We start from the raw sequence: 14,355 nt of genomic DNA on the forward strand, positions 1-14,355 counted from the left end.
TGGACGGGGTCTGGCACTGACCGTCTGCCCATGCGTGGACGGGGTCTGGCACTGACCGTCTGCCCCTGCGTGGACGGGGTCTGGCACTGACCGTCTGCCCCTGCGTGGACGGGGTCTGGCACTGACCGTCTGCCCCTGCGTGGACGGGGTCTGGCACTGACCGTCTGCCCCTGCGTGGACGGGGTCTGGCACTGACCGTCTGCCCCTGCGTGTACGGGGTCTGGCACTGACCGTCTGCCCCTGCGTGTACGGGGTCTGGCACTGACCATCTGCCCCTGCGTGGACGGGGTCTGGCACTGACCGTCTGCCCCTGCGTGAACGGGGTCTGGCACTGACCGTCTGCCCCTGCGTGTACGGGGTCTGGCACTGACCGTCTGCCCCTGCGTGGACGGGGTCTGGCACTGACCGTCTGCCCCTGCGTGGACGGGGTCTGGCACTGACCGTCTGCCCCTGCGTGGACGGGGTCTGGCAGTGACCGTCTGCCCCTGCAGTCTTGGTTCTCGGGCCTCCACACTGGACTGCACTCTACACCGTGGACCCTCTGGCGTTCAGGTCTTTGAACGACACCACTAGCTTTCCTGGGTCTCTGGCTAGAAGATAACAGGTCACACAACTTCTTAGCCTCCGTGATCATCTGAGTAAATACTTTTTAAACAAATATATGTTGTTTCTCTGGAATTGATTAATACAGTAACAAGGTGCAAAATTAGCATAAAAGACTAGATAATCTTATAACAAAAAAAAAACCACTTACAGAATACCAAATGAAAAAAAGTACTTTATAATAAAGCTAAAAAGAAATAGTATATTAATATTAATAGACAGTTACACTGATATCCTTAATAAGAATAATCAACACTAAGATAGCAATTCTAAGTTAACTCCTGATTTAAAACACAGCCAATATCAACCTACAAATGCAATTTCAGGGAAAGGCCAGAAAGATTCAAATATTAACACAGAAACATAAATCCACAACAATGGCAAAGTCTCAGGAATGGAAAATCAATCAGTGGAAGCCAGGGGTTGGGAGGTGGGAGAGTTGACTACAAAAGAGTGACGTGAGGTAGTTTTGGAGTCATGGGCCATGGTGGATGGATATACAATTTCAAACATTTGTCAAAATCCATAGAAATGTATACTACAAGTAATGAGTTCTACTGTATATAAATAAGTTAACCAGAAAAAAACATGTATAACCCACAAGAATAGCCAAGAAATTCTGTAAGAGAAAAGTAATGAGACAGTACATCAAAACATATCATAGTGTTAGAATAATCTGAACAGTGCGGTAGAGGCAGAAAGTGAACAAACCCATGAAACCAGCTACAAAGCCCAAAAGCGAACCCAAGTATATAAGGGCATTTAGCATACAACACCTGCAAGTTAGAGAGTAAATCTGGGGTTTTAAACACATGGTGTTGGGTATAGCATATTGGAAGGAAATAAAAAGTGGGTCCTTACCTCCTACCTTCTATCAAAATAAATTCCAGATGGACTCTACTTGGATAAAGGATATAAATCTGAAATTTAAGACTTAATTTAAAACCAACAGAAAAAACTGGGAGAATTATTTTATAATTATGGAATAAGAAAGACCTTTGTTGGTACAACACAAAATGCAGTAGTCATAAGTGACTACTGAAGACTTACAGGGACTTCCCTGGTGGCGCAGGGCTGAACCCCAGGGCCCCGACGCAGGGGCTGGGTTCAACCCCCGGCCAGGGAACAAGGTCCTACTTGCCCCAATCAAGATCAAAGATCAAAGATCCTGCATGTGGCAACTAAGAACTGCCGTAGCCAAATAAACAAATTAAAAAAAAACAAAACCCTACATAAAAACTAAACAGAAATTTTTGCAAGTATCAACAATTTCAAAAATGCATACACTATACACTTGTATAAACTAGCTCTATACATGTAATACTGGCAATAGTAACTGCCTCTTGGGGGAGAAGACTAAAGAAACTTACGCTAAAACTTTCATTATTTATGTCTAGTTAACTACAAAAATGAATTTTTTCATTGTTTATATCCACCAGGTTAAAGAACTGAAAGCTCACCATAAAAAATGTTCCCCATGAGAAACATCCAATATAGATAACCAATTTAGAAATATACATGACAAACAGTTCTTAGCACAATGCTTGATATATAAGAGGTCCTTAAATTACATAGGTAGCTATTATTTACCAGTGACTTCATACCTCACATAATTACTTTGAAATGTATCCTCCAATCATCTGAAAATACATTTCTTCTGCTGAGAGAACTTTGTCCCCTCTGCCTACTGAAACCATTCTTCCTAAAAGGAATCTCAATCCTACCATCTCAAATCCTACCTATCCAAAAGCTCCCCTCAAAGTTGTGAACAGGTGTATTATACACACAGAAAGAAAAAGGCAACAAAAGATACAAGAAAATACAATGGGCAAAATGATCAATTTAAAAAATTATTTATTAAACAAGTATATTTAAAAGTCCAACATTACCAAATCCCTTTGAAACATCTATTCTGGGAAGACGTATTCTGTCAAACCTTCTAAATGATAAGGGAAATGATAAAAATAGAACAGGTATGAGTAACATTTTTAGGCAAACGATAAAGCACATGGTAAATTTAGAAATAAAAACAAAAACACACAAACATACAAACAATTGAAGTATGAAACCAAACTGTTTCGTATGCTTTTAAATACTTCTGGTATACTCACGCTGAGGGTCAAAATGTCTACATTTACGCTTATGAACAGCATATAAACACCTTTTTAAGGTACCATCCTTAGAGAAATAATTTTAGAATATGTATTGGGTGTATTAATTGTCCACATTTGGTAAACATGTTCTACATATGAATGTATTCACTTACACTTAATGAAAAAAAGGAAGTTATAATTTAAACATCTTGATTTGAGAACTGTGGATTTGGTAGTTTTGTTAAATTCCAACATCATAATGACCAAATGTGCTATCAAAAAAGCCTTTTCTTTTTTTAAAGCTGCCTCTGAAAATTCCAGCATTAGTTTCTCTGGTTAACAGATACACACAAAAGCATGCAATAGAGAAGAGTCCTATAGAAAAGCCTCTATCCTTCAGTAGTTCCAAACAGTGTTATTCAATATTTCACTGGAAATAGTGGTTTTACCACAGGTTTGGCAGTAGCTTCTGTTTAAAACGTAACTTTATACCATAGTGTCACAGGCTTTAAAACATAATTGGCTTTGGCAGTACACACGGAGACCACGATATGAACGGTGACTGCCCTGCAGAGGAGGGCCTGATGAAGGGTCTGCTCTGTGTGTGCATTTCCAGGAAGAAACCGGATGAGATGGTTTACTCAGGACGATAAAACACATTTTCCTAATTAGGTTTCAGTTGTATAAATAACATAAATCAAATGTCTAGAACTTGAGTCTCTACAAGAGGTGACTTTTTCTTTCTCTCATCTTCCCAGCTGACGAAGTGCTGGTTCTGTACACTGTTCTGGACACGGAGGGAAGGTCCCCCGGCCCCGCTCCGTCTGAGAGGGAGGCAGAGCGCGCGCGGGCCTCCCGGTGGCGGGGCTGGGGAGGCGAGGGTCCCCGCCGCCCGGCTCAGTCTCTGTACTGTTCCGGACGCAGAGGGAAGGTCTCCCCCGCCCGGCGCCGTCTGTATACCGGTCTGGACACCGGGGAAGGTCGCCCGGCCCCGGCTCAGTCCGAGAGGGAGGGAGCGCGCGGACCTCCCGCGGGCGGGGCTGGGACGGCGCGGCGCGCGCCCGCCCGGCTCAGTCGGAGAGCGAGGGGGAGCGCGCGGGGCGGCCGCCGGCGGGGCTGGGGAGGGCGAGGGGCGCGCGCCCCCTCTCCCGGCTCAGTCGGAGAGCGAGGGGGAGCGCGCGGACCTCCCGCGGGCGGGGCTGGGCTCAGTCGGAGAGCGAGGGGGAGCGCGCGGGGCGGCCGCCGGCGGGGCCGGGGAGGCCGGGGGGCGCGCGCCCCCGCTCCCGGCTCAGTCGGAGAGCGAGGGGGAGCGCGCGGGGCGGCCGCCGGCGGGGCCGGGCTCAGTCGGAGAGCGAGGGGGAGCGCGCGGGGCGGCCGCCGGCGGGGCCGGGGAGGCCGGGGGGCGCGCGCCCCCGCTCCCGGCCGTCCCGCTTGTGCTTGTGCTTGTGCTTGTGCTTGTGCTTCTTCTTCTTCTTCTTGTGCTCGTGGTGGTGGTGGTGGTGGTGGTCGCCGTGCTTGGGGGCCGCGGGCTCCTTGCTGAACGCCGACAGCGGGGCTGCCGCGGCCGCGTGCAGACTCATCTCCAGAGGGGGCTGCTCCTTACCTTCAAGAGGAGAGACACGCAAATGAAGTCCTGTTGCTAACAAGGAGGGGAAGTCAAAGTCACAGGGAGCTGGCGGCGGGACAGAAAAGACAAGCGGCTCCTCAGTGTCTGTTGCGTCCACGGGAGAAACCAGCAACGGGACAAGTATCCGACTGAGACATCCAATTACTGTGACCAAGAAGTCAACATTTCAGTTCCCTGCAGTCTATACAGATTATGACATAGACCAGTGTGCTATCAAACCATCTTCTGAAAAATAACACTTGATAGCTTAAAGCGCTACGAAGCAACAACGACTAGGTCTGTGTTACAGATTAGGGCCGACACTGGTCCCTGAACACAGCGCCTTGGCTGCAGTCCTGCTCTGCGCTGCCGGGCGGGAAGGACAGGACAGGCACACGTGGTCCCCCTGCACCCTGCAAGCACTCTGCTTACAAATGGCCACAAGGGCGGCTCTGAGGCAACCCTGCCTTGACAAGTCTAGTGGGGCCATCTTCCCACCAGCATTCGCTCACTTTGCGTCACTGTCAGTTTGGTAATTTTTACAATATTTCAAAATATTTCCATCAGTGAAAAGACTGACTTGTTGAGGGCTCAGATGGTGGTTAGCATTTTTTGACTGAGGTATGTACACTTGGAAAGATACAACCCCACTGCACACTGTACAGACAACAGTATAATATAAACGTAACTTTCAGACGAAATGATAAAACATTCAGCATGTATTTTCTCTAACTTAAAAATGGAGCAAATGTCTTTGAAGGTTCTATTTCCAACATTCTCTCGATCCAGGGATCTATTATAGCAAGTTGTGTACAGAATTTCCTGCTTCCTCCAGACCCTACAATCCTTGGGCCACACCCAGAGAACTCCCCCTCTGTGTTACTCTAGGTTAATGGCGCCACTTTACATGCAGACAACTAAGAAAAAGGGCTTCCCTGGCAGCTCAGCGGTAAAGAATCTGCCCACAATGCAGGAAATGCGGGTTTGATCCCTGGGTCATGGACATCCCTTGGAGGAGGAAATGGCAACCACTCCAGGGACAGAGGAGCCTGGCGGGCTCCAGCCCATGGGGTCACAAGAGTAGGACACCGACAGCAACTAAACCACCACCATCAGGAAAAAAACGCCTAAGAATCATCTCAGAGCCCCTCCCTTGAAGACCTAGTTGGTTCCCAAGTCTCGTTTATTTTTACTTGCCAGAATCTCTTAAATCTGCCCGTCTACCCAGTCTGTACTAATTCAGACCACCTCATCTCACTTGGATCAGAGCACTAACCTCCCATTAACTGGTTTCTTTGCCTGAAGTGTCTTACCGGTGAATCCACACGTTACACAGCTGCACGACAGTGGTTCTAACCCAGGGGCACCTTTTCTCCCCAGGGGTGATTTGACAACGTCTAGAGACACTTGGGTTGTCACAATTAGAGTGCGACAGCCCCCAAATGCAAATAATTCTCAGGGCCCAAAATGTCAATAGAGCTGAGGTTCAGAGGCCCTGCTGCAGAGCTATGTTCCTAAAAACCCTGACCATGATTACTTGTTTAAAAACTCAGGTAGTCCTACTGGCAGGACAAAATCCTTAAGACTTCAGTGCAGCAATTTCTGTGTATATGTGTATATATATCTATTTTAATATGTATATACGTATGTATACACACACACATATATGTATTTATCCAAACTAGACCAAGTTTTTCACTAAAATGGACTCTAATGCAGTAGCTACTTTTCTTTTTTAAAGCATAAATTCTCAGAGCTAATTTTGATCCGATCCAGCCCCAAGCCATGTTTTTGTTTTTTTTTTACCAAAAGAATTTTTGGTAAAGAGAATTTTTTTAAAGATCAACTTTTAGCACTAATTTTACTGACAGTTTGTAATCTGAATCTTGAATTTATCTTATCTTTCACCATTGCTTTCTCTATGCTCTAGACTAGCCCTTTCACAACTGTGTATTTATTTGTAAATGCTATTCCTAGGCTTGGAATGGCCTTCCCTTATTTCTGGTCTGACGTGCATGTTCATTTAAAAAGTATCAGGAACTACATGGGAACTGGGAAAGTCGTGGTCAAGTGGACCGATCTCAGCTCTCCTGCAGCTTACAGACTAGCACGGAGAAACAAGTACGCACGCCCGGGTCACGCCAGTAAACAGACGCAACGCAGGGTGACGCAGGAGCACAGCTGCAGACTTCGGTTAGCAAGGCAGCCAGTGTGAGTCAGAGACGACTTCTGCAAGGAAGCTACACCTAAACTGTAATCTGGAGGAGGAGAAAGGAGAGGAAAAAGCATTTAGGTTCTTCAACAATTTAAAACAGCTCAAATGTCATTTTGGGAGAAAGCTTTCACCAAACTTCCCCAGAAGAATTAGCTTCTACAACATAATACAGATGAGGAAATTAAGACCAAGAGAGAGTAAGCGACTTGCCCAAGGTGGTGCTGGGAAATCTGAGCCACAAAACCGAACAGCTGGACTCCAGAGTCCGTGCTGCGGACACTGCGCTCAGGTGCGCACGGCGGGCTCTGTCTCTGGGTCCCGCCCGCGAGACTCACAGCTCCCGAAGGACAGGGCGTCACCTCTGCCTCCAGAGTACCGCACAGAACCCAGCATCCTCCACTTCCCCACAACTTGCTCAATGAACGAGTCAGTGTCACAGACTCAGTAACTGCTGTGTTTCTTTTCAAACAGGATGTCAGGTGAGCTCAGCTGAACTAAATGCAATTTAAAGGTCACTGATTTTGAAGGGAGAGGAATAAACTAAAACTATTAGTTTATAAATAGAAACAAACTATCACAGGGCGTTCATTAAACTGGTAATGACGACGGTACTTGCTTCGTGTCGGGTACTACTCCAGCATTTCGGGACAAGTGAATGTGTTCACATTCCTGTCCTCACAGACTGTCCACACTGTACTACCACAAAAGTACATTTTTATATTCATGATTTTTTGAATGCTAACAGTAACACAAAAAAAAAGAAAAGAGATTATACACAGGAGCTAGTTTGGGGACTTGGTATCTTTTGCAATAACTGGTGCCCAGAAAAAGAAAAAATGTGAGAGATATCTGATTTACAGTTAAATATGCTAGTATATAATTTAATTTTCATTTCAAATGAACTACATAACTATAGTCTCAATTCTATAAATATGGGAATACAGGTCCTTACCTAACAATGCACATAGCCATGTAGCAGGGGAAGTAATAACACCTCGCAGATTCCTTTAATCCCTATCCATTATTTAGCCAAGCAACATCGACGGACTGCGAGGCTCCCCAACCGGCAGTCTGCACTGCTTGGAGTCGGAGGCCCTTTCTTCACCGAGAGACGTTTTATCGCCCAATCCTAGCGCCTGCCGAGCTACCTGGATGCAGAAAAGCCAATGATTATACCGGAAACTGTACTTCCCAGTAGAGGCAACTGCCAAGCGTACAACTGAGTGTCTTCTTTCCCAGGGGACACTACTAACCATTTCAAAAGTAAAATCAATCTCTTGTTTGGAGGTCTTACAACCTGCATTCAAGATATACTGACTATAAATCTTGCATTTCTTGCACATCAAAACTACCAGATATCATCTCATACCAGTCAAAATGGCCATCATAAAAATGTCCACAAACAGTAAAGGCTGGACCGGATGGGCACAGTGCGTGAAGCTTCCTATCTTGCTGACGGGAACGTACACTGGTACAGTCACTACGAAGAGTAGGAAGGTTCTTTAAAAATCTAAAAACATAGCACTCCCCCTCCTGGGCGTATATCCACAGAAACACATGGTCTGAAAGGATACATGCACCCGGACGACCACTGCAGCAACGTTCACAGCAGCCAAGACAACGGAAGCAACCGAAACGTCCTATTGACAGAGGAACAAATAAAGATGCGGTACATGTATGCAACGGGCTGTTACTGAACCGCTGAGAAGAAAGCGGGAATGCCGTCTGCAGCAACCTCGATGGACCTGGAGACGGTCACACTGAGGGAAGGCAGTCAGACAGAGAAAGACTGTGTGATACAGCTTATCTGCAGAATCTAAAAGGGATGATACAAAATGAACTTGTCTACAAAGCAGAAACAGGCCGAGAGACTTAGAGAACACACTTCTGGTTGCTGGGGTTGGGGGGAGAGCAGCTGGGGACTCGGGGCTGGTAAGTCGGCCCACTGTGGTTACAGTGACCACCTGCGCAGCATGGGGAACTCTGCCGAACACCATGTGACAACCTAAACGGGGAAGACTCTGAAAAAGAACAGATACGTCTGTGTGGATAACTGAGTCACCGAGCTGGACATCTGAAACTATTACAACACTGCTAACCAACTATCCTCTAACATAAAATAAAAAGTTAAAAAAATTAAATAAATCTTGCATTTCTTTTGATTAGCATGAAGTCTATTAAGAAGACAATGGATTAGCCAGATCCAAGGATAAAGGTGTCAGGAACTAGGGCTCCTAGGACCAATGGCTGATTGCAGGTCTGAACAGAATATTTACAAGATGAGCCTGAAACATCAGGTATAGTAGTAGAAAGGAAGTTAAAAGTCTACTCAAAGACTTAAGAGTCAACTTAAGGGGTTCTCACCAATCGAAGTTGGAAAAATCTGAATGTTGATAAAGATAACAACTTCTAATGACTAGAGGTGATTGATCACCACTGGAGGATGTTAGCCAATTTACTATTTTGAAACTTACTAAATACACAAAGAGAATCAAGTCTTTTTCTTTCCTTGGCTATATGAGCTATACCAATGGGTAACAACAGATCACCCAGCTTCACAGAAATAATCAACTTATAAATAAAAACAGAAAGATGAATTAGAATATCACAATCTTGCAATCCTTAATGAATTAATGGACTGATGCTTTGAATGTATTAGTGGCTAATCTCATTAAAAAAGTCAACTAGACACTGTACACTTCCAGATGGAAGAACACACCACCGTCTATAAACCCAAATCCAATTAAGCGTCCAGATACAGCTACACATTTAAAGGAAATGTAGAGGACTCTAACATTTTAATTACACCACAGGTATACAATTAGCAAAACACAGACTTGAAAACTACAGATCAAAGCCCTGGTGTTTACAACAAATACACTGTAAAGGGGGGAAAAGAAAAAAAGATGGACTGGAAACTTTTAATTTTAAAGATGTAAAGGATGTATCCACCAACTGCTTATGTGGACAAGGATTCAAACAAAGCATTAAAAATAATGGCATTTATGACTCAACTGAAATGTACACAATGACTGAATATTTAATGATATGAAAAACCTTTATATTTTAAAGTACAAGAATATTATCATGGTTACGAGTTTTTAAAGTCCTTATCTTTTAGAGATATACACAGAATTATTTATGCACAAAATATGTGAGATTTGTTTCAAAATTATTGAGAATGGTAGAAATGGGGTGGCTATAGATTAAACAAGACTAATCATTTCTGTAGCTAAGTAAAGGTTAGGGGGGTTCTTTGTACTAGTCTGACAACTTCACAATTCTCTCTAATAATTTTTTAAAAAGAACAAGTTAAGACAAATTAGCACTATCTGTGAAAATGTTAAATGCTCATATTTTTAATTGAGAAAGTTCATTCCTAGAAACATATCCTACAAATGTGCTCATGCATAAGTGCAAAAAAATACATACAAAAATACTCATTAGAATAGAACATCAGATAAAACCTAGTATTACTCTATCATCATAGTAACCCTCAGCTCTTAAGTTTTCATTTATATAGACAACATATATTTTTTATTTGTTTAATTTCTTTTCTGAGTAATTTTCACCAGGTCTAATTCAACAAGGTAAGAAAGTACAAATTCTCTCTCATGTGAACCTACATAGCAGTCAGATTTGAGCTTACTTTCATACTAGCATCATGATGTATTCCACAGAATCGCTACTGTAAAAAATGCATCTATTACTGTCCCCATGGTATGAACAGTAACACGTACAACTGCACATATCATTTTAGGGGTTTACAAGATGCCTCAGAACTTGTCCACTCAAGCTTAGGCAACATTCATTTAAAAGCTAATGAAAGCCCCTTTAAACTAAACCACTGTGCTATTCACCTGAAACTAACAAAACACTGTAAACTGACTAAACTCCAACATAAAAAAAAAAAAATCAAAAAAATAAAGTTAATGACAGCATTTTAGTGACTCAAAACGTATGTCTCTATTGCAGACAGAAGATACTTCAGGAAAAGAAGATAAAAGTAATTCACAATACTGTAATTTGCCCATTTCAAGTTACAGAGAAGAACACAACAGATGCTCAGTTTTGTTGTTCCATCTAACATAAAACCTTTCCTAGAGGCCTCACGAGTTCACTGTGGATAAGGGTTAGCTGCAGTCAATTTAACAAATGCAAAACAAACAGAAAGAGGCGTTTAAGACAAACCTAACGTAGAAGCTTTCCAGCCCATTTGATAAAAGTGCTGACAACAGTGAGGAACCTGCTAATGCCATTAAATTCATCACCTAGGCATACGTTTAAATTTAACACAAAACCTGCACTTTCTGTTAGGAAAAGTCTGAAGTCTGTTCTTCGGGCTCTTCAAATTTAAAAAAGTGTAGAATTGTATCATTATAATTTAAAGAAAAAAATCCAACTCTTTTTTTAGTTTCAGAATAAAGAACTCTAGCCTCTTTTTCTTGTTTCAAAAAAAGGATTTCCGTACCAGGACAGTGCCTTTTTGACTTGTGCAAGAAGCTGTTACGTAACCAGCAAGCCCTTCTCAGCACGGCAGGGGCTCTGCTCCTCCCCGTCCCTACAGGCACTTCTGCCCCTGCTCCCCGCGCAGCCTCAGGAGCGGGCGCGGGCGGGGGCTGGGCCGGGGAGGGGAGGGAGGGGACGCCGGGGGAGGGCAGAGGAGAGGTGTACACAGTGCACCCAGCCAGGCAGCCCTCCTCTGAGTCCCTTCTCCAGCTCGGGAGAAGGTCGAGTTAAATGATGAAGAACACTCCTGCTGCTCCTCTCCTCTTACCCCAAATGGCTGAACTCACCAAACATGCTCTATCCCTGCCCTAAAGTATTCCCCCTCTAATGTAGGCAAGGGAAGGGAAACCGGCTTTGGGGGAGGGGTTGGAGAGCAAACCGTGACCTCTCTTCTCCTCTCCCTAGCAGGGTCCATCCCTCCCAGAGGACCCATCTCACAAACAGCAAGCAGAGTCTCAAGCGCCAAAGCCTGGAGCCCAAGGAGACAACAGGGGCCAACGGGATGGAGAGCACGCCCCACCTAATGTGCATCCCTTAACTCTTCTTCTAGGAGAAGCTGGAAATGTCAATCTTTACCTGTAATCTCTTCATGTTCAGTCAACTACTTCAAAAATTTCTGTAAGAATTCTATAGCCAGATAAAAGGTGTGTTAGTTGGATGAGCTTGAGTAAGGCCCTGCAAACCCACTTGTTAACTTTAATCTAGAATCACCAGAGATTTAAGAGCACTCCCAGTGCCCCTCACCACCACTGAGCCTCCTCGCCAGAACCCCCAACTCTCAACCCCAGGCCAAAGTCGCTACCACAGCAGGAGACCCCCAGCTTCTGTTCCTCTTTTACTGCCATCATCATTTGGTTGGGTTAAAGCTGTGCTTCTCACATTCCAAAATACAGAGCTCTAGTGCCCTTTCTCTTAGAAACAGTTACACACAGTGGCCAGGCTTGATACTTCTATTCTTCTCTGTCGGGCAGTTCAGTTGCTCTGTCGTGTCCAACTCTTTGCGACCCCATGAATCACAGCACGCCAGGCCTCCCTGTCCATCACCAACTCCTGGAGTTTACTCAAACTCATGCCCATCGAGTCGGTGATGCCAACCAGCCATCTCATCCTCTGTAGGCCCCTTCTCCTCCTGCCCCCAATCCCTCCAAACATCAGGGTCTTTTCCAATGAGTCAGCTCTTCGCATCAGGTGGCCAAAGTACTGGAGTTTCAGCTTCAGCATCAGTCCTTCCAATGAACACCCAGGACTGATCTCCTTTAGGATGGACTGGTTGGATCTCCTTGCAGTCCAAGGGACTCTCAAGAGTCTTCTCCAACACCACAGTTCAAAAGCATCAATTCTTCAGAGCTCAGCTTTCTTCACAGTTCAACGTTCACATCCATACATAGTGTAAATTAAAAAGGGTTTTTGTTGGCTAGTTTGGGAAAGTTACCTATCAAATACAACAACATGTCTACTAGAAACCTGTTTTCAGAATTCCAAAGTAAAATACAAGTATGAGTTAAACTTTTGGAACACTATCATCTGTAGTATGAACGTTTTCTAAATTCTAATAACGTCACTGATGAATTTTAAGACTTGCTCAGCGGTCACTGGGGCTTCCCTGATGGCTCAGATGGTAAAGAATCTGCCTGCATTGCGGGAGACCCTGGTTGGAATCCTGGGTCAGAAGACTCCCCGAAGGAGGTAACGGCTACTCACTCCATTATTCTTGCCTTAAGAATTCCATGGACAGAGGAGCCTGGCAAGCTACAGCCCATGGGGTCACAAAGAATCAATCATGACTGAACGACTAACCATTTCAGTGGTCACAGGCTACAGCATAAATGTATTTAAGGAAAATTACAAAGGCAAATTAAAGAATATATTCAAAATTAAGTTTTACAGATCAGTCCACATAATACACTGGTGACATAAAGGGACCCTACACCGAAGCAGCCATGGCCAAACGTCAACGCCTCCCCGTCCCTCACCACCACGCCCGCATCTCCTCCCCAGTCCTCCCAGGTGATACGATGAGAACGAAAAGCTGTAGAGAGATTCCAAAAAAAGTAAACATGTATTTTTAAGAGCAATATAAAACAATGATACAAAGGTACACTGGTGGACACAAAACGGTGTTAAGATTTGCTTCTATACATAGGCTAGTATGCCATATCACTATGAAAAACCAAACTAACATACTCGGATTTTTCACTAGAATAAGAATTTATTAGAATTTATTTTTTTAAAGGCATGGAAGGTAGGTGGAAGTGTCACTCTCCAATTATATCAGATTGAGGTTTGAAATTTCCTAAGTGTTATCATTTTAAAAGATGTAGAAAAATTTTCATGTCTGATAAAATCTTAATAAGTATAAGAATAATAAAGCAAAATTACTCCAAACCCCAAAACAAAACCAGAGAATACAAAACTGGCAAGGGAGGGCCGAGAAATGTCAAGATTCATTTACTAAAGTTAAGTGCTAACTTAACTAAAGTTAAGTTTCCAGCTGACTTCCTTCTGAAATAAACTTTCTGAGAAATTGTTACAATAAATGACTACAGCGTACAAAGAGACAGAGCAGCCAGCAGTCTGAGGTCTCAAACACCACAGTATTTTGAGGTGCTGCTTCTGTTCAAAGTCTCCTACTCATCACAGCTGGTCCCTAAGCTCCTCGAGGCAATAAACAGTTACTCTTCTGTTTATATGATAAAAACATGGTTTATGTAAGCAAAATCCATCAGTTGGCATTGGAAAGCCTGACTAATGACTTCTGGAAAAACTATTCTTTAAAAATGATTTTGCTTATGTATCTTGTCTTTCACTCCCTGTCCCTCCAGACTTTGAAGGCTGAGTCTCTGTTCCTCAGCATCACTAGTTCATTCTCTATCTGGAAGACAATCTTCACTTTGTAAGAAAAAGAACAGAGTAAATAGAAGACAATGTAAAACAGTCAAATTAGGTAACAATCACATCTGAACAGAATCCTTTCGTAAACCTAAGTCCAATAAGTATGAAATAATTCAAAAGACAAATATGTTAGTCTTCTAGGTATATATAGCGTCAAGTCTTCATGACTGATCATGAATGATCAACTGTAAAAACTGCCATGGGGAGGGTGAGCAGAGAAATAAGTTGACTATCTTATAAAAGTATAAAGGTATAGATTTGATAGTTTCTAGGGAAGCTCACATTTTTCAAATTAAAATATTCTTAGAAAAAGCACTGCAAGGAAGGAGTAAAATGTTACATAACAGGTATCTTTAAACGGCATAACACAGTGCTGGAGTGGCAAGCGGCCGAAAGGAGCTACCCCATGCCCGAGGTCAGAGACACCCCAGTAAGAT

The 14,355-nt window shown here is 43.7% G+C and overlaps 1 protein-coding gene across 4 annotated transcripts in view; it reads right to left on the reverse strand.

Moving 5' to 3' along the window:
* Nucleotides 1-2,440: 2,440 nt before the first annotated feature.
* Nucleotides 2,441-14,355, reverse strand: part of TAF2 (TATA-box binding protein associated factor 2) — an 85,401-nt gene continuing 73,486 nt past the window's right edge. For 3 of the 4 annotated variants that reach the window (XM_043879114.1, XM_043879112.1, XM_043879115.1), the window contains one exon: nt 4,010-4,299. In XM_043879114.1, the coding sequence (XP_043735049.1) occupies nt 4,037-4,299 (263 nt within the window). In that variant the 3' untranslated portion in view covers nt 4,010-4,036. Of the gene's footprint in view, nt 3,850-4,009; nt 4,300-14,355 lie in introns of those variants that run through there. The other variant, XM_043879113.1, reaches the window with a different exon arrangement.

Source organism: Cervus elaphus, chromosome 21, assembly GCF_910594005.1.
Source record: "Cervus elaphus chromosome 21, mCerEla1.1, whole genome shotgun sequence".
NCBI lineage: Eukaryota > Metazoa > Chordata > Mammalia > Artiodactyla > Cervidae > Cervus > Cervus elaphus.